This window comes from Quercus robur, chromosome 8, assembly GCF_932294415.1.
Source record: "Quercus robur chromosome 8, dhQueRobu3.1, whole genome shotgun sequence".
Classification (NCBI taxonomy): domain Eukaryota; kingdom Viridiplantae; phylum Streptophyta; class Magnoliopsida; order Fagales; family Fagaceae; genus Quercus; species Quercus robur.
The window spans coordinates 16,490,814-16,512,818 of record NC_065541.1 but is presented as its reverse complement, the minus strand read 5'-3'; the positions used below and the strand labels follow the sequence as shown (position 1 = coordinate 16,512,818).

At 37.3% G+C, this 22,005-nt stretch overlaps 1 protein-coding gene across 1 annotated transcript; it reads left to right on the top strand.

Moving 5' to 3' along the window:
- Positions 1-5,364: 5,364 nt before the first annotated feature.
- Positions 5,365-21,698, top strand: LOC126695949 (G-type lectin S-receptor-like serine/threonine-protein kinase At4g27290). The gene is made up of 7 exons (XM_050392743.1): positions 5,365-6,655; positions 6,832-6,963; positions 20,129-20,286; positions 20,381-20,591; positions 20,701-20,938; positions 21,018-21,168; positions 21,247-21,698. The coding sequence occupies exons 1-7, from the start codon at positions 5,365-5,367 to the stop codon at positions 21,538-21,540; spliced, it is 2,475 nt and encodes an 824-aa protein (XP_050248700.1). The 3' UTR covers positions 21,541-21,698.
- The last annotated feature ends 307 nt before the right edge of the window (positions 21,699-22,005 follow it).

The window sequence follows — 22,005 nt, the reverse complement described above, 5'->3', positions numbered from 1 at the left end:
CGGCACGGGCAGCTCTAGGGGCTTCCGACCTCAAGCCAACTCTCCCCGCCATGGTCGAGGGGCTGACCTGCGAAAAAAGCAAATAAGTACAAAAAAGTACTCAAAAAAGTTTTGGACAGAACCAAGGCCTTGCATGGTCCTCGGACTCAAGCCTATGGGGAAACCAAGTACTCAAAAAAGTTTTAGACAGAATCAAGGCCTTGCACGGTCCTCGGACTCAAGCCTATGGGGAAACCAAGTACTCAAAAAAAAGTTTTGGACAGAACCAAGGCCTTGCATGGTCCTCGGACTCAAGCCTATGGGGAAACCAAGTACTCAAAAAAAAGTTTTGGACAGAACCAAGGCCTTGCATGGTCCTCGGACTCAAGCCTATGGGGAAACCAAGTACTCAAAAAAAGTTTTGGACAGAACCAAGGTCTTGCATGGTCCTCGGACTTAAGCCTATGGGGAAACCAAGTACTCAAAAAAAAGGTTTTGGACAGAACCAAGGCCTTGCATGGTCCTCGGACTCAAGCCTATGGGGAAACCAAGTACTCAAAAAAGTTTTGGACAAAACCAAGGCCTTGCATGGTCCTCGGACTCAAGCCTATGGGGAACCAAGTACTCAAAAAAAGTTTTGGACAGAACCAAGGCCTTGCATGGTCCTCGGACTCAAGCCTATGGGGAAACCAAGTACTCAAAAAAGTTTTGGACAGAACCAAGGCCTTGCATGGTCCTCGGACTCAAGCCTATGGGGAAACCAAGTACTCAAAAAGTTTTGGACAAAACCAAAGCCTTGCATGGTCCTCGGACTCAAGCTTATGGGGAAACCAAGTACTCAAAAAAGTTTTGGACAGAACTAAGGCCTTGCATGGTCCTCGGACTCGAGCCTATGGGGAAACCAAGTACTCAAAAAAAGTTTTGAACAGAACCAAGGCCTTGCATGGTCCTCAGACTCAAGCCTATGGGGAAACCAAGTACTCAAAAAAGTTTTGGACAGAATCAAGACCTTGCATGGTCCTCGGACTCAAGCCTATGGGGAAACCAAGTACTCAAAAAAGTTTTGGACAGAACCAAGGCCTTGCATGGTCCTCGGACTCAAGCCTATGGGGAAACCAAGTACTCAAAAAAGTTTTGGACAGAACCAAGGCCTTGCATGGTCCTCGGACTCAAGCCTATGGGGAAACCAAGTACTCAAAAGAAGTTTTGGACAGAACCAAGGCCTTGCATGGTCCTCGGACTCAAGCCTATGGGAAAACCAAGTACTCAAGAAAAAGTTTTGGACAGAACCAAGGCCTTGCATGGTCCTCGGACTCAAGCCTATGGGGAAACCAAGTACTCAAAAAAAGTTTTGAACAGAACCAAGGCATTGCATAGTCCTCAGACTCAAGCCTATGGGGAAACCAAGTACTCAAAAAAAAGTTTTGGACAGAACCAAGGCCTTGCATGGTCCTCGGACTCAAGCCTTTGGGGAAACCAAGTACTCAAAAAAAAGTTTTGGACAGAACCAAGGCCTTGCATGGTCCTCGGACTCAAGCCTATGGGGAAACCAAGTACTCAAAAAAAGTTTTGGACAGAACCAAGGCATTGCATAGTTCTCAGACTCAAGCCTATGGGGAAACCAAGTACTCAAAAAAAAGTTTTGGACAGAACCAAGGCCTTGCATGGTCCTCGGACTCAAGCCTTTGGGGAAACCAAGTACTCAAAAAAAAGTTTTGGACAGAACCAAGGCCTTGCATGGTCCTTGGACTCAAGCCTATGGGGAAACCAAATACTCAAAAAAGTTTTGGACAGAACCAAGGCCTTGCATGGTCCTCGGACTCAAGCCTATGGGGAAACCAAGTACTCAAAAGAAAAAACACAAGTCTTAGACAGAACCGAGGCCTTGCGTGGTCCTCGGACTCAAGCCTATGGGGAAACCAACTACGTGAATGGGGAAAGTCCTCGGCTCAAATACTGTAAAAGGTTAAGGCCAGTAAGAGTGTTAAGAAGATGGCGAAACGCCCCACTGTTCAGTAGCCTCAGGGGGCTGTTCATTTTGCAGGTGATATGTCTTCGGATGGTTACTTCCTACACCGCATCGAGCACTCAGTTCTCATCTCGGCTAGTTTTGGGGTAAGTATCGTTCTTCACAGGTCGGCATTGTTGTGCCAAACAACTCTACTAAAGTTATGGTTACACCTATTTCTTAGCAAGTATTTTGGCCCTAGTTGTCATTGATTCAAATGCTATATTTTTGTGCCGAACAGCACTTGCAAATTCGTAGAAACGCCCTTCTCTTTGATAAGGGGTTAAGGCCCCAAGTATTGTACTCTAAGGTCGGCAGTATTGTGCTCGGCCGATTCAGTAAGCTCATCATAATATCCTTTCTGTTCCTGCCTAATGGGAGTTTCAGCCCTAAGTATCATTTGTTCGATTCAGTATTATTGAGCAGGATTATTTTTATAAACACAGAGCAAGATCTTTTTATTAACTGGAACTTTGGTCCTAGACGTCGGTCACGGTTTAAAAATAAAAAGAATTTACAAGACTGTATGTCTATGCATTGCGTTATCATTTTGGAAACATAGAGATATAACATGCGAAGTAAAATTATAACAATTTTTATTAATATAAAGATGTATTACAACTTACAAAGAGGGGCTTAAACAAGCCTATACAAAAGGTGAACTGCCGAAACAACAATAACATCAACAATACAGATAAGTAAACAGTCAGGTGTCTTTTAAACTCGTCTTCAAAGTCTCTCCAATCTCTGCCTCAGTATCGCCCATATTGAGAGAAGAACTTTCTTTAGAAAAAGATGGAGGAGATGGAAGAAGAAGATGGAGGAGATGAATGAGGAAGATGGAGGAGATGAATGAAAAGAAGGAGGAGAAGAAGGGGGAAGAGATGAAAAGGAAGAAAAAGGAGCAAAAGAGGGAGAAGGAAAAGCACCAGGATGGATCTGGTGGTGGAAAGAAGAAGAAAGAGAGGCAAAAGGAGGCACCAGTGAACGAAGAGAGGAAGAAGCAGGGGCACTTAGTCCCTGCCCCAGTCCTGACTCCTAACACACTGGTGCCATGTTAGATATGCTCCTGAGAGAGCGGGTGGTACTGATAAGGGGTGTCCTCGGCTCAGTCACGCCGAAAGTGTGACGTGACGAGTCCCTGCTTCGGATTTTGGCTGAAAGGAAGGTGAGACAAATCTTGAGTCTCCGCCATCCTTGCCCTGACCAAGCCATTTTGAGCTTTACTGGAACATGGTGTTTTTGGGAGGGGTATGGCTCCTTCATTGCTAATTACTATGGTGAACGTATTACAGGTTAAGGTATAACCAGAGGGTAAAAGCAAACTCTGGGAGGAATCTAAGGGTTTCAGATTTCGGGGGGATTAAAGGGATTCATGTATGTGAGAAACAACTCTCGTCTTTCCTTTTTATATGAGGGATGAAGAGGATGGTACTTAATATGTTCAGATTTCCAAGGAAATCCGCCAACAAGAATATGCCCGTTCCGCTCCCCCACACCATCAGTAACCATTAAATCTGAGAGGTCTCGTGAAGGGAAACTGTTAAAGACACGCTTCGGATAACCAGACGGCGTGAGCGTATCGTGAGTAAATTAAGAGGAACATCTCGTAAACCGGTACATTTCCTGGGCAGGTGAAGAATCGCCAACGTCAGTCAAAGGCTGAATTAAATGAGCCATAATAAGGGCTCGGTATTACCAAAACCCCCCTCTCCAACCAGGAGGTCGGACAGTAGGGTTTTGAGGGGCTATTGTGGGGCCCAATAATTTATGGGCCAGGCCCACTTACTCATGGGGAGTCGAGGGGCCCAAGCCAAAGAAGGCTATGGCCCAAGCTCAATAATATAAAGCACAAAATGGCCCGGAGATGCAGCCGAGGACAGTTCAGTCCTCGGCAGACCCAAAGTTCCACCAAGAAGAGGGGCTGGGGAAAAAGGGCCAAAAAAGGCAGAGCCTCTCATCCCACCTCTAGGAGAAAGACTCCAGGGGTGAAAACACCTTAACGATGTATGCACACCACAAAAAACCCACCGCCGGGTAATCAAAGCCTAACCTTTTAAACCCACGCTCTACAAATGATATTGTCTGGGCCTTTTCACGTGCGAACCCAACACTGTTGTGGTTTGTTGCGAATCGTGTCCTTACAATAAACAATGAGTTTAGGGAATGAATAGTGTTCCATAAAGATAGGGAGCCAAGGTTCATAAAACTCATCTTTGGAGTGAAATGGGTAAGCTGATGCAAAGGTTTTTAGGTGTTTTTATTTGTTTATTTTGGTTACTCATATTCACCACTTATCTTATTTTAGGTAATTTGCTACCAATGCTTTAAGAAATGGGACACTTAAAAAAAATATTTATGAAGAGAAAAAATTTATGTAGAAATTGTTTATATAGCATATTAAATTGAAAAGTTTTTTATGTACAAAACTATCTAATTAAAAATAAACTAATGTAACTTGTTTTTGTATTGAAAATTTTCAATTATTTTTCAATTGAAATTTTTATTTTTAGAATTTTATGTAATGGATAAAAACTCTAATGGTTCTCAATTAATTTCTATGTATGAAACAATTATATTTTTGGTTTTTATAGTCATCTAAATAAAAAATAGATAAACGTACCAAAAATGCATTCTACACCTTTTCTAATGGAATACAAAATTTCATTCAGCATAATTATTTTTTAGTAAAAAGTTTCAGCATCCTATTAAATGTAATTTTCTATAAAAAAAAATTAAATAATACATTCTACTATATATAATACATTCTAAAAAAAGGTTTTTTTTTTTTGAAAAATACATATTCCCTGTACTTTTTTTTTTTTTCACTTTACATCACCAATCACAATTTTTCATATATATTTTTTATTATCCTTATAAATTACAACATTTAAAATTGTAATTGATGTAAAAGATCTGGGGCCTGTTTAGTACAGTTGTTTAAACAATAATTTTAGTTGTTTAAATACCATAACATGTATTTTCATAACATTTTTTCGCTTACACGTATTTCTCCAATACTTAAACAACATTACTAGAAATTTCTTACCAAGCTGCCCTTGTTTTCCTCACCTTTCCATTCGTTTCTCGACCTTTCACACTAGGAGATATTGGACCACGACAAACTACCAAAAATGTGACATCTGCAAAAGAAAATAACCATACAGCAAATTTTTCTGATAACAAAATATAGAATTTTCTAAAATACCAGTGGATTCTTCGAAAATTCTAAATTTTATACCGTTTTAAAGTGTTGCCAATGCTAGACAGAACAACGTGTTTGAGTCAATGCATGACCATTGATATTCTAGTCTTTACACATTTTAATGGGGATCTAAATTTAACAAGTTGGTTAAGAGCTCTAAGAAAAGAGAGCAATGGACATCTTTGCTTTTGTAATTTTGAATTCCAGTTTGCTATTTTTCTACTTTGTATTGTCGGATGCTGGTTACAGCATTACTCAAAACCAATCCCTTAGTGACGGCACAACATTGGTCTCTAAAGATGGAAGCTTTGTTTTGGGCTTCTTCAGTCCAGGTAACGCCACTAACCGTTACTTGGGAATTTGGTACAACAATATCCCAGTTAAAACGGTTGTTTGGGTAGCAAACCGGCGCAATCCAATCACAGACTTGTCTGGAGTGTTGATGGCAAACAGTGAAGGTAGTCTTGTTCTTCTCAGCAAGAATAGGACAGTTGCTTGGTCGGTGAATTCAACAAAAGAAGCCAGGAATCCGATAGTAGAGCTTTTAGATTCTGGAAATCTAGTATTAAGAGATGAGAATGAAGAAAACCCAGAAAACTATTTGTGGCAAAGCTTTGATTATCCTTCTGATACTTGGCTTTCAGGGATGAAGCTTGGATGGGACTTAAGGACTGGTCTGGAACGGCGCCTAACTGCATGGAAGAGTCCAGATGATCCGTCTCCAGGAGAACTGAGTTGGGGGATTGAACTTCATAACTGCCCTGAGATAGTCATGAAGAAAGGCTCGGAGATTTACTTCCGGACAGGCCCATGGAATGGCATTGGTTTCACTGGTATACACTTAAAGGAAAACCAGGTTTACAACTTCAATTTTATCTCCAACAAGGATGAGGTATACTTCATATTCCACAATATTAAAAAGTCTGTAATCTCAAGAGTAGTTTTGAACTCAACTCTCAACTTGTATGAGCGCTACGTGTGGGTTGAAGCAAAAAAAATATGGAGCCTGTACTTAACTTTGCCAAAAGACACATGTGACAGATATAATTTATGTGGTGCTTATGGCAATTGTATCATTGGTGACTCACCCATCTGTCAATGTGTACAAGGATTCAAGCCTAAGTCGTTAGAAACATGGAACCCAGAAGAGTGGTCTAAGGGATGTGTACGAAGTATGCAATTGAGCTGCGAGGATAAAGATAAAATTGGGTTTGTTAGATTGGTCGGGTACAAAATGCCAGATACCACGTATTCTTGGTTGAATGAAAGTATGAATCTTATCGAATGCAAAGACAAATGTTTGAACAACTGTTCCTGTATGGCTTATACAAACTCAGATATTAGAAATGGGGGAAGTGGCTGCGCTATCTGGTATGGGGATTTAATTGATATTCGACTGATTTCAGCTACCGGGCAGAATGCTAATGGGCAAGATGTATACATTCGAATGCCTGCAGAGCAAGGTATGGGCCTATAATCTTTGTTGCTCTCCAATTCGTATATATTTTGATTAGGCCATAATATTTGTTCCTTACTTCCATACTCGTATGGGCCTAAATATTTGTTTACATCTGTTTAATTGGATTAAGGTCTGTTCCAATAGTTGCATCTAAGATATTTTTGCTCTTCTATTGCCAAGTCAACCATGAAGAGTTGAAACACAAGAGAAAGATGAAGGTGATAGTGATATCGGTGGTTTCCATGGCACTTGCCGTAGTTTTTGGAATTCTCTTGAGACCCTACTGCATTTGCAAGAGGACACATTTTAGAGGTAATATCACTTTCGCTGACCCACTTAGAAAAAGATATTGCAAGATTGTTTAATTGAACTTCTTGAAATTAACGTGCAGAGCAGCTAGTTAATAAGAAGATAAACAAGAAAAGCTGTGATGTATTGCCATTTCATCTTATCTAAATAAAAAACCATTGTATGGAAGAAACTCTACATAATTGTTTTGTGCAAACATGAATCATTTGTACCCCCTTTAGGTAATTGTTAGTAAATTATTTTAACAAAGTTTTGAAATTATTTTTGTGAAAAATATAAAATACCATAAAAAAAATTTAATTACAATTTTCATTTTTTAAAATTTTTTTTTTGAAAATATATTATAAATTAATGCTTTTAAAGCATCAATCCATTAATAGTCTGTTTGAGATTTATTTATTTTGTTGAAATTGAAAGTTTTTTACTGAAAGTACTGTACAAAAAGATAAAAGTTAACTGAAATAGTATAGTGAGACTCAAGAATAGTATCAAAAAATATAATAAGACTTATGGGTCATACTTGACTCGATTTTCTAGGAAACCTATGTCGTTATGTTGTTACTCATTCATTGAATTTCTGGACAATTACCCTTTTTTTTTTTTTTTGTTTGGTGGACAATTACCCAACTGGATTTCATGGCCTGTTTGAATAGAGGGAGGAAGGATGGGGAGTGGAGGAGAGTGTAGTAGAGTAGAGTAAAGTAGGTTAAAAATAAACTAATTTTGTGCTAAATCTACTCTACTCTCCCTCTCTCCCTCCCTTCAATCTAAACCGATCATTAGTTCACTTTTATTTAAATTTATGTTGACTCGTAGATGCTCGGTCAACCATTATGGCTGCCATGTAGTTTCAATTTCATACATGTTCCGTCCGCTCTTCACTTCAATAACTGTACACTTCATAAGGATTCCTCCGTGACACGTGTCTGGTAAGTGATTAATTATTTTATTATTATGAAAACTAGTCGCAAACCCGTGCTATGCACGGGAATCTATCTGTTTGTGTGGTAGACTAAAATAATTATATAAAATTTTAAATTGATTACGAAACTATACCATTAATTGCATGAATTTCTCCTGTTTCACTTCAATTTTTGTTACAATTTGATAAAGAAGTTATTGTTTGAATGTGTAATATCTTGTGAAAAATCTACCAATTGGTTTCAGATATTAAAATTTTTGAAAGGCCAAAAAATATATAAAAAAAAAAAAAATCAAAAGATTCACTGCCTAGAAATTTTTGAAACAAAAAAAAAATTATATATATATATATATGACTACACAAAAGAGAAATATAAGAGAAAAATTGGTTATCTTCAAAGGAATATATGATTCATGGTAAAATCGTTGAAATCTGCTAAACATGTTCAGATATTGCAATAACTAATGCAAAAATGTAGATGTTAAAACTTTCAAAATACCAACAAATAAAATTAAAGAATCAAATGATTCAGAGCCTATAAATTATTGAAACAATACAAATATATATATATATATATATATATATATATGACTACACAAAAGAGAAATATAAAAGAAAGATGAGCTACCCTCAAAAGAATAATGCATAGCTATAATTGTTAAAATTTGCAAGACAGTTTCAATTGTTACAAAAATCAAACAAATATATATATATATATATATATATATATAACTACACAATAGAGAAATATAAGAGAAAGATGAGTTACTCTCAAAAGAATAATTCATGACTAAAGCTATTGAAATTTGCTGAAAACATATGCCAAAGAAAAAAAAAAAAAATCAGATGTTAAAACATATGTGGATACAAAATAGAGAAATATAAGAGAAAATTTGGTCACCTTCTATTGAAATCTGCTACAAATTTTAAAACTTTCAAAAGAAAAAAAAAAAAGAATTAGAAGATTTAGAGCCTACAAATTATAAAAAGAAAAAAACTATGACTACACAGCACAGAGATATGAGAGAAAGATACCTTCAAAAGAATGATTCATAGTTATAGTCGTTGAAATCTGGCATACAAATTCAAATAATGCGAAAAATTAATCTAAAAATTCAAATGTTAAAACTTCCAAAAATTAAAGAATAGATTTAGAGCTAAGAAATTATTGAAACATAAAAAATAAATAAATAAATGATTACACTATAGAAAAATATTAGTGTGGCTCACACATGGGTGGCTAGGTAATAGCGACAAAGAAGATGTTGCGACCGTTTTTGGATTGTAAGTGTAGGGTTTTTGGATTTTTGGGTTTTACATTTGTTGTTGACTTTCATGTTAATTCAAAGACTTTTGATTTGCTTAGGGTTTTTGAGTTTCACATTTTTGTGGAATGGTTGTAGGATTTTTAAAAAGTTAATTAACTTTGTTTTTGGGATGAAAAATAGTTTTTTTTAAACGTTTGTTGTTGAGTTTTACGTTGATTTGCTTAGGATTTCCGAGTTTCACTTTTTATATGAAAGTGCTAGTTTCCTAGTACCAACTATAGTAGGTAACATAAGGTAAAAGGACTCTCTCTCACATGAAAAATAATTATAAAAAAAAAAAAAAAGAACAATAATAAGTAAGGACTCTTCATAAAATTGCAATAACTTTTTTATCAATTGACATAATAAATAAAAATAGATCATTGTAAATTATCTTGACTGCTGTTGAAGATTAAAAGTTGACAGTAGAGGAATAGTTTGATATATATATATATATATATGATAGAAAATTATATTATTTATAATATGATACCAACAAACTTATAAGAAAAAGCAACAAATCTATAATTTTTATTGAACAAATCTAATAACCCTAACCTTGATGTATTGACCGAAGAAGGAGAGGAGTCCAATACATAAGTGGAATATGTGAATTGTGAAGCATGAGCCGCCCTCAAAAAAAATCTTGAAGAAAAATAAGTTTTAAGGAGAAAATTGTGTTGCGGCAAAAATAAGTTTTTGGGGCTTAGGTTTTCTACGCAAGCAATTCTTAAATAGGAGAGAGTAGAGGCGGTGGGAGAGTGTCCTTATTTAGCTAGAAGTCTAATTTGCATTGGAAAAGGAAAACAGTGATGAGGTGAAAATTTAAATTTAATTTAAATTTAATTTAAATATTGTGCTGACGTGGAAAATTGTGGGAGCTTCAAAAGTTTCGGTTTTATATATATATAGACAAGTGCCCCTTGCATACGTTTGGTTTGTGCCCCATAACCAATCTTCTGGTTTAGCCGTATTGCAAGGGGTATCCGTATTTGTGAGGTTCTCAAAAGTATTTGCTCTTTTTTTTTTTTTTTTTTGGTTGTAATTTTTTTTTTTTTATAACCAGTTTTAAAAATTGAGAGGTTAAAAAATAACTTTTAATCTCAACTTTTGAATAAACAAAAATTTAAAAGTGAAAACTTAAAAACTTAAAAAATAAATAAATAATCCATGGAATACTAGTATGTCTATTCCTTATTTTGCATGGAGATGTACTCCTTCCCACCAAGAAAAATATTCCTTTTCTACAGTGATGGTTTTAGGATTTTTTTTTTTTTAGGAGGGTCAATAGTGGTGGAGTTAGGAATTTGTCATAAGAGCGATTAAAAAAATAGAATGATATATATATATATATATATATATATATATTGTATATGCAACTTCCATATTATATACAATGAAAGTTCAAAAACGTGTACAAAAACACTTTTGAACGTTTAGACCTCCAAAAACCAACTTAATCAACACAAACAATATGTTAAACAACTAGTGTGCGGAAACTTAACATATGCTATAATATGGAATAGGTTAAACAACTATCTAAGCCATAACAAAATAAACCACAGCAGATAAAGTAAAGGCAGAGATAGAGAGGAAGGAAGATGCAAACACAGAGATAACACCAGATGTGTTATCGAAGAGGAAATCGAAGACCTCGGCGAAAAACCTCTCCGCCGCCCTCCAAGCGGTAATCAATCCACTAGAAAATACAGTTGGGATACAAGGACAGCAATAGACCCTCCAAGCCTAATCTACCCAATGCACCTAAGCCCTCCAAGCTTCTTGCTCCAACGAGGTTGCGTTGAACCTTTTTCTTTTCTAGCTTTCCGGATTCCACTACTACACCGTAGCATCAACCAATGAAGATTGGCTCCTTCCTAACTGCTTCCCAGAACTCCAAACGTCTGTCTCACAGAGATGATAATGGTGAGAACCAGGTTTGGTATAATGCCTCTCAAGGATTTGACAATGGAGAGGAAGAGAGTGAGGGAATTTGATGAGACTCTAAGGTAGAGATTGTGGGTGAAACAATCTGGTTTTTCTTTAGGGTTTCTCTCTCAAAATTCTCTCTGGAAGCTCTCTTTCAATCGTGGGTTAAAAGGGTATTTATACTGGAGTGAAGAGGAATGCGAAACGTCAGGTTTTTCCAAAACAGGGGTGGCTCGCGGCTTGACCTTGCGGCTTGACCAAGTCGCGAGATCCAGTCGCGAGTTAACCGTATGGCCAGTTGTCCTGTTTTGTCCTGTAGTGCTCCAGCTAGCATGACTGTTCATCTTCCAGCATGCTTGGCACGTGTGCATCTTCTGGCGGGTTGAAGCCGCGAGTCCACCCGCGAGTCCCAGCCGCGACACTCTGTTTTCTTGCACACTCTTGAGCAAACTTCACTCTATCTCACTCACTGCCCTTACAACAATCCCACCTAAATACAGGGTTACTAAATGCTGAATTACAAGCAAATTTGGCACAGAATAAAGCCAATTAGATGGTTGAATAAATTCAACCTTACAATCTCCCCCTTCGGCTATTCCGTGACAAAACCCTAAAACAGACTCTAGACTTAACATGTGAGTTGGGAACAGTTGATCAAAACTCACTCACACCTAACTCTAGAAGCTGTGAAGCACTTGAATCATATGAACATAAACTCCTGAAACACAACAATACACCATGATCATTGTAAGTAGAAAATTATAAATGCATATGAAACAGGCAATATGAGATCAAGCAAAAATGGAGTTAATAAACAAACCATGGCTTGATCAACCAAGTGAACACCACAAGGTAGTGATCACAGTGCTCATTCACACTTGGAATGAACCCAAGGACATACAAGTTAACAAGCACAAGGCAAGACACTTGTATGTTCAACACTCAACCAATGCATAGCTCACATGGCATATGCATCTAGGAACAATCCTACAAGGGCACAAGAGTGACAGTACATAGACCAAAATGCAGAACATTTAGATTAAGTACTGATTTCAACATAGCATAAAGGCTGCACTTAAGCATGGTACATACCATAAAGCCTACAAACTATGCATAAAACAATAACCCTGAAAGCTTACAAAAGCACATGGGTACAAACCAACAAATACCTGAATAACATCATCAAACATATATTCAAGTTTAAACCAAGAGTATATGAAAAGAGTTAGAAACAGCTATACACCAAAACACAATGTATCAAACCCATAAGAACCACTACAAGTACTCAAAACATAAACATAAACACATTACTCCCCCTCAACTAATTACTCCCCCTTAAGAGCTGCTTTTCTGCTTCTGAATTATCAATGAACTTCTCCCCCTTTTTGACATGGAATGGCCAAAGGGTCACTGGTCATGCTGAGTTGTGAAGCTGTCAAGTGTAGCAGCCAGGACATCAATCTGGTCTTGCATGGCTCTCATCCTATCAGAATGCTCAGTTTGGACTGCCCTGATCCCATCAAGCCTTTCCAGAATGATCTGGAAAGCATCTGGAGGTGTGTCTGCAGAGGTTGAAGCTCTGTGTCTTTTGCCACTTCTCCTAGGTGTTGAAGTTGATGCAAGTCCAGCTGCTTCTGCTTCAGCCTCCATTGGAGCAGCCTCTCCTTCATCACCTTCATCTTCTTCTCCTGGAAGCCTAACACTTATCCTTTTGCAGGTAAGCTTGTTGATTGCAGAGGGTGTAGACATGGGACTGATGTCTTGAGGGATTGGAACTCCTTTACTCCTAAAAATCCTCATTAGCAAACTTGGAAAGATCAATTTAGGCCTAGAGGTTGTTCTAGTCTCATCCACAATGGTGTCATAAATGTGGGAACTTATGTCTATGAAGTTCTTTTCTTTGAGATCCATCAGAAAGACTGCTCTAGCACAGTTGATTGTAGTCAATTTCCTAATGGGATAGAGGTTAAACATCATGATTATGGTAAGGCACCTCATGTCCACTGGAAAGGCAGTGGTATTCAAACATTTCCCTTCTCTCTGCCCACCTATCCTTTGTTGAATTGTTTCAATAGACACACTCCTATCCTTGTAATTGATAAATTCTTCATCATCTAATCCTTCAAGCCCTAATGCATCATCTATGACATGAGCATCCAAGACAAATTCTTTACCCCTCACCCAGCAACTCAATTCATTATCCTTTATCACAGCATTTGAGTAAAATTCCCTAATTAAGGGTTCACACACAACAGGGAAACCACCCAAAAGCTTTTCCCATCCTCTTCCTTCAAAACAACTGGGAATAAAAGTTTGCCTTAAGTCCTCCAAATCCACAAATCTCTCTTGAATGATTCCTGCATTCAAGAAGTTATCCTTGTATCTCTCAAAGTGGTGAACAGACCTAAACAATCTAGAATCCATCTTTAATCTCTTGTCAGCCTTCTTTGCAGTAGATTTCTTCTTCTGAGGTGAGGGAGCCATCTGTGAACAATCAGAAAAGGCCACAACAACATATAGCAATATATGTGCAGAACCAGTCAGAACCATGTAGTAAACAGAGAGAGATATCAACCAAACAAATGAACTTCAAAAACTTAAACAGCAAGCTATTTAGTTCAAACATATGGATAAACCAAGCCTAGGATAGGAAACACATGAACAACATGGTGAAACTATCCTGAAGGCAGATAAATGACATTGAGGCAGATAATGGAAAAATGATATGACACTCAAACAATATATTGATCCAAACAGAAGCTACCCACAGATAGACACACTAGAACATGCAAATCTAGCACAGTAAAACTCACAACCTCAGAACGAACCAATAGAAATCACTCAACAGCTCAAAGATCAGATTGAAATAAAATAAACACTTAGATAAGCACAAGATGAAGATCAATAATCATATGACAATCATTTAACACAAACTATAGCAACAGCAACCACACGCTAAGCAAGAACAAGGAGCAGAGACCAAAACACAAACCCATTTCAAAAACACAATCAAATGCGAAAAATCAAGGGTAAAAGCACAAAATCATGAAGAAAAGAGGGTAAAACAGAAAACCCATACCTGTAACTTGACGATTTTGAGCTACAAGAGTGCAACACAAGAGATTGGAAAAGGGAGCACGGAGTGTTTGGGAGGGAGAGTGTTTAGAGAGAAGATGAACAGTCACAAAAATTGGAGGGAAAAACTGAAAAAGTTTAAAAAAACTGCTCCTGTTTCTGCAAAACACGCGATTTTCGCGACTGGATTAAGTCGCCACACAGTCGCCAGCTCAAGCCGCCAAAGCACTCAAGAGCAAAATTTTGAAAAATTTTTCTAAGTGTTTTTCGCGACTGGAAGGTCTACCCGCGAGTGAGTCGCGAGCTGAGTCGCGAAAATCTCTGAGTGAATCTCGCGACTGGACCTTCTACTCGCGAACAAGTCGCCAAAACTGACCAGCGAAGATGCGACTGAGTCTCACGACTTGACATACCCGCGACTGAGCCGCCAAAACAGGGCAAAACTGTATTTTTGAAATTTTCAGATTTTTCCAACAAAACACTTTCCAAAAACACTTAAAATACTCAAAAATCTTTTTGTGCTTGAATTAACAAAGATTGAGCATGTGAAAACACATTTTATCAAGTACAATCACACAAATGAATATGGTATTTATTGAACATAAACTTGTGTGTTGTGTGTGGATATCAACAATGAGATAGTCCTTTGTCTAATGTGAAGCTTCAATGATCAATTCAACCAAGGCATACACAATTAGCACTAGATCATGTGACCAATCTCAATTATAGAAATATGAATATATGACCTCCCACATAACTTGATAATCATAACTTGGAGTTTTTCATTTGACTCCACTTTCAGCCAAAACATTTGATCTTTTGAGGCAATCATCTCTCATTGTGAGAGGGATATATAACATTTCTCTTTGAAGAACAGGCCTTTGGCCCTTTTGAATGAAATTTCACTTTTAATATAAGGTCGCTTACCCTTTTTCCTAGTCAAATACTAGAATGTGCGACAGGCTTTTACAGCTCAATATCTCTTTTCATTTGGAGATTTACATTTGGTGAGCTCTTTTTAGCAAAAAAATAAAAAGTGGGAAGATATATAGACACAAGTCTATGCATGTCTCAAGATCAACATAACCATTCACTAATCATTCATGACAAGTTTGAAGATCTATTTACAACAATCACATAGATTTCAAGATTTTTCCCATAGTGATATGAGTGCATGAAAACAAGCAATGCTCGAAAATGCACAAAGCCATTAGCACAAAGGTACAAGGCAAAACGAGTTTTAAGACACAACTCAACACAGTCAATCAAGCTTTTTGATTTTCAAATTTTTTATGTAATTTTTGGATTTTTGACTCAAGAAACAAAAAGATTGATAAAACACAATTAAGAAATATTCACAAGAAGACAAGCAAACAACCAAAATCAAAAACAACAAGCATACCAAACAAACATAGTCACAAAGCATAGGAAGTATTAATGCATGGACATGTTGTAATGCTTATGCATGAGTACCCCTTTTCACCCACACGTCACTTGCGTTTGGGGTGATTTCCTTAAAGGATTGGGTACGGGAGTTAGGGCTTTCAAACCTTCGTGAGAAGCTTTCCAAGCAGTTGGTGAATGCACCAATCATCTTCATCACGTTCATCATTCCGGGATCTCCATTTTGCTCTCTAGGTTGATCCCCTGCCCAAGTTCTCCTATCAATTCTTGGTCCTCCTGACCTTTGAGGAGTAGCACTGTTCTTTGCTCTCAGCTTTTGGCAATTTGGTCGAGTGTGCCCTTGAAGTCCGCAATAATGGCACACATACATTCCTCTAGGACCTCTTTGTGGTCGAGGACGTGACTTGGCACGAGATTCAGACCTGCCCACATACTGATTACGATGATTCAGCATCTGTTGGTCCACCACATTCTTCTTCTCCTCCACCTCGAGCTTCACACCAGTAGGGTCAGCTACAACTGGATCTTTGGCTTTGACAAACTTCACTTCTTTGGTGACATTTCCAGTTGAACTACTTCCTCCGGTATATCCCAGTCCGGATTTGTCTGAGAAGCTCTTTTGAGAAGATATAACATCGTCTAGCTTCTTGGTGGTGACCCTTTCTATTTTTACATTTGCTTGAACAACCTCATTCTCAAGAAATCTCACTTTAGTGTAAGCTTCGGACAGCTCACCATTCAGAGTTTCAATCTCGCATTTGGCCTCCCTATACCGGATTAGGAGACTTTTGTAGTCCTCCTCAGCCTTCTTCATCTTTCTCACAGCAGCCTTGGCTACCCTTGTGTATTCACCCGACTTCTCCAAGAGTGAGTTGTAATTTCTTGAAGAGTTGCTATGCTTTCTTCTTCTTCAGCTTCCGATTCTTCAACAATTCCTAGTGATTCATCATCACTATGTTCTCCAAGGTCTTGTACAAGCAAACTCAACTCATCCGAAGACTCAACATGAGCAATAGTCATGAAAGCTGAATAGTTCCCTTCTCCATCACAGCTCTCTTCAGATTCTGAGTCGGACGAGTCTGAATCACTCAAGGTCGTGGCATACACCTTGCCTTTCGATTTCAAATAATTAGGACATTCCTTCTTGAAGTGTCCATGCCCGTTGCATTCAAAACAAGTGACACCTTGTGTGGATTGGGATTCTTTTCCATCTTTCCTTTTGAAATCCCTCTTCTCCCTTCCAGAATTTTGGAATTTTCTCTTATCATCAAATTTTCCATTGTTTTTGAATTTCAAAAACTTTCTGAAATTTTTAACAAGATATGCTACATCCTTGTCCATCATATCTTCTCCCGATGAGCCTTGATCTTCCACCTTCTCATTAACGGTCTTTAGAGCAAGGGATTTGCTCTTCCGTTGATTTGGCAGCGACATCTCATAAGTCTGTAGTGAACCAACCAGCTCCTGTACCTTGATGTCGTCAAGATCCTTGCTCTCTTCAATGGCTGTCACTTTAGCACGGAAGCTTTCCGGCAATGATCGAAGGATCTTCCTTACAATCTTTGAGTCCTCCATCTTCTCCCCCAAGTTAAATTTACTGACAACCACTTCATTTAACTTCCCATAGAAAGAGTCGAAAGACTCATCCTCACTCATCTTGAGCTCCTCAAACCGAGTGGTTAGCATTTGTAACTTGGTATCTTTCACTTTCTTCGTGCCTTAATAAGTTGTTTCCAGAATCTCCCATGCATCTTTGGCAATGGTAATGTGAGAAATCCTGTGAAATTCATCTGGAGACACACCACAGAAAATAGCATTTAGTGCTTTACTGTTAGCATTAGATGCAGCAAGTGCTGCCTTATCCCATGTGGATTTGGCTGCCTCAGGTTTGGTCCAACCAATCTCAACAGCATCCCACACGGATTCATCAATAGAGCATAAAAAAGCTCTCATACGAACCTTCCAAAATGCATAATTACTTCCATCAAAATATGGAGGTGCATTAAGGGATGGAGACCTATCCATCTCAAAAAGGGAGTCAAGGATCACACAATGGTAATGAAACCAAACAGCTGTGTACCCGCTCTGATACCAATTGAAAGTTCAAAAACGTGTACAAAAACACTTTTGAACGTTTAGACCCCCAAAAACCAACTTAATCAACACAAGCAATATGTTAAACAACTAGTGTGCGGAAACTTAACATATGCTATAATATGGAATAGGTTAAACAACTATCTAAGCCATAACAAAATAAACCACAGCAGATAAAGTAAAGGCAGAGATAGAGAGGAAGGAAGATGCAAACACAGAGATAACACCAGATGTGTTATCGAAGAGGAAACCGAAGACCTCGGCGAAAAACCTCTCCGCCGCCCTCCAAGCGGTAATCAATCCACTAGAAAATACAGTTGGGATACAAGGACAGCAATAGACCCTCCAAGCCTAATCTACCCAATGCACCTAAGCCCTCCAAGCTTCTTGCTCCAACGAGGTTGCGCCGAACCTTTTTCTTTTCTAGCTTTCCGGATTCCGCTACTACACCGTAGCATCAACCAATGAAGATTGGCTCCTTCCTAACTGCTTCCCAGAACTTCAAACGTCTGTCTCACAGAGATGATAATGGTGAGAACCAGGTTTGGTATAATGCCTCTCAAGGATTTGACAATGGAGAGGAAGAGAGTGAGGGAATTTGATGAGACTCTAAGGTAGAGATTGTGGGTGAAACAATCTGGTTTTTCTTTAGGGTTTCTCTCTCAAAATTCTCTCTGGAAGCTCTCTTTCAATCGTGGGTTAAAAGGGTATTTATACTGGAGTGAAGAGGAATGCGAAACGTCAGGTTTTTCCAAAACAGGGGTGGCTCGCGGCTTGACCTCGCGGCTTGACCAAGTCGCGAGATCCAGTCGCGAGTTAACCGTATGGCCAGTTGTCCTGTAGTGCTCCAGCTAGCATGACTGTTCATCTTCCAGCATGCTTGGCACGTGTGCATCTTCTGGCGGGTTGAAGCCGCGAGTCCACCCGCGAGTCCCAGCCGCGACACTCTATTTTCTTGCACACTCTTGAGCAAACTTCACTCTATCTCACTCACTACCCTTACAACAATCCCACCTAAATACAGGGTTACTAAATGCTGAATTACAAGCAAATTTGGCACGGAATAAAGCCAATTAGATGGTTGAATAAATTCAACCTTACATACAATAATCTAAAATAAATAAAATTCAGTACACAATACAACTATATCATGTAATAGTCTAAAAAATTTACTAATAGTTTAAAGATCAGTAAGACAACAACCATTGAATGCATAATAACTTATTATACTTATATGTAATATTAATTAAATAAAAACATATGCTAATGAAGAATAATAACAAACCTAGGAGTGGGACTAGGAGTAAATGTGAACTAAGAAAAAAATAAAAAACTGATATAAATTTTTGCTTTTGAAGTGTACGGTTTTTTAACCATACACATGGTCAGTCTCTTAGAATTGGAGCAAACAGAGATAAAAGCTAAGAAAACTACTTGATCAAACAAAGATAAAGACTAAGAAGACATAGATTGGAGAAAGAGAGAAATAGAGAATGAAGAAAGAAATCACAGATATAAATATAGATCAGTTGGTTGGAACGATAGTGTAATTTTTTGCTAATGAAAAAGAAAAGTGCAAGGAAAAACAACTTCATTTTGTAGTCAACGGAAAAGTAAGCTAGAGTCCTAGATAGAAGGTTTATTCATTTATTTATTTTTAACAAATGAGCAAAAATTTGAAACATTTTTTTCTTTATTATAAAATTAAATATTTTAAGAGTAGTGTTGTTGGCACAACACTTGCACAAAAATTTCACAACAAAATATAGGTGACAAGTTGTTAAAGTTAGGTAAAAAAAAGTGATATATTAGGGAAAAAGAAAGGTAAAAAAGTGATGTCAATTGTGGGTCAAAATTAAAACTAGTTACAACTTGTCACTTACCCTTTATTGTGAAATTATTGTGAAAATAGCATTAAAATGATCATATTCAAGTTTATTTTAACTAGATTTAAATAAAATTTATGGTCAGGGTGTTCAAATATTTATTTTAGGGGAGTCAAAAAATCAACCCCCTGGCCAACACGTAACGCTACCCCCACTCATGCCCCCACTTATCTACTCAGAAATTTTTTTTCTTATGCATTGAGTAATGTATACCTTGTCTACTAAGCAATAAGTAAGAAATAAGTAATAGAGCCTTATAAATGGACAATACAACAAAGAGTTATGTGGCTTTGGCCCAAGGGTACCCAACATGTCAAGAGACTTTGAATTAGTTGAAGAGTGCCACAATTAATAAAAAGATGAGACATCTCTATGGTAATTTGTATTTGCGGATTGGTATATGTTTTTGGTGAGAGAGTTTTTCTCACTTGGTTATGAGGCTTTGTTGTGTCTTATTTATGATCAAGGACCTCGTTGCTTTGTTTTGTTAAGTTAGAAATGCAATGTTTTAATTTCTTATGTATAATGTGAACCAATCTTACTCTCAGCAGAGAAAATGATGAACAATGAGATGATAGACCAACACATCGAAGGCCAAAGTGAAGACTTAGAGCTCCCATTCTTTAGCCTGGCTACCATAATTGATGCGACTAACAACTTTTCAAGCAATAACAAGCTCGATGAGGGTGGCTTTGGACCTGTATATAAGGTAACACTATAAAATTCTTTTAAAGAGGCCTAAAAGAAGTAGTGATTATCATATTCAATATTAATATAATCTATTAACAAATGTGAATTTTTAGGGCACACTAACAAACGAAAAAGAAATTGCTGTAAAAAGGCTTTCTCGGAGTTCTAGACAAGGATTGAGTGAGTTTAAAAATGAGGTTTTATTGATTGCCAAATTGCAACACCGAAATCTTGTTAGGCTTTTGGGATATTGCATTGAAGGAGAGGAGAAAATGCTAATTTATGAATATATGCCCAACAGAAGCTTGGACTTCTTCATTTTTGGTTTGAATTTTTCCCAAGCCTCATGAAATTTTTTTTATTTAAATAAATTTCAAATTCTTTTTTTATTGTTCAAGTTGGACTAGTATTAATATAAATGAGAAACATCCAGATCAAAGGAGAGCTAATGTTTTAGGTTGGTCTATGCGCTTCGACATTATTTGTGGGATTGCTCGGGGGCTTCTCTATCTTCATGAAGATTCTAGTTTGAGGATTATACATAGAGATCTCAAAGCAAGTAATATTTTACTAGATAGTAAGATGAACCCAAAAATTTCTGACTTCGGCATGGCAAGAATCTTTGGTGGAGATCAAATTGAAGGAAATACAAATAGAGTGGTTGGAACATAGTAAGTATTCTTTACATGTTCTATTATTGACACTTTGTTTTTCCAATAAAAAAGTTTTATTCTTAATGATGTTTTGCAGTGGGTATATGGCACCCGAATATGCAATTGATGGCTTATTTTCAGTAAAATCTGATGTCTTTAGCTTTGGAATATTGTTGTTGGAGATATTAAGTGAAAAGAAAAATCGAGGGTCTTTCCATCAAGATCATAGTCTAAACCTTGTTGGACAAGTGAGTTCACAAAAGATTTGACTCTCTACTTTTCATATAATGTTACAAATAATTATGGTAAATTTTGAAATGTTTCAGGCATGGAAATTATGGAAAGAAAAGATGCCTTTGAAATTGATTGATACTTGCTTAGAGGACTCTTGCATCCTATTGGAGGTTGAACGTTGCCTCCATATTAGTTTCTTATGTTTGCAACAACATCATGACGATCGGCCTAACATGTCATCTGTGGTTATGATGTTGCATAGTGAAAGTCCATTACCAGAACCCAAAGATCTTGGTTTCTTTGTAGGAAAAAAATCATTGGTATCAAGTAAGAACCAATCATCCTCAACCAATGAAGTTACTATTACATTGTTAGAGGCTCGATAGTCAAACATCATATCAATTGCCTTATATTGCATGAAGAAGGAAAGATCACTCCTAAATGCAGCTGTAATCTTATATATGATACCACCAGATGCACCTTGGTACTTCCATCCACTAAACAATCCTATGATTGTTATTCTTCATTTGTTCACTATATAAGTTGTATTCCCCCAAGTATGTGATATTTGTCTTATTTGAAGATTACAAATTAAGGGTCTTGTTAACAAGTGTTCTAAGGGCACAAATTTAAAATTAATAAATGCTCAATTATGAATTGTAATGCACACTATTCAAAGAACAAAATACACTTGTTAATGATTCAATAGTTTGCAATCACAAATTCACTGTTTATGTGTGTATTTTTTGGATATATATGTGTACTATTTAACTTAACTTTTTGAAATATATATAACATTTAATGCACCTTAATCATTGCTCTTAGGGAATTAGTGCCAAAATGAATCTATT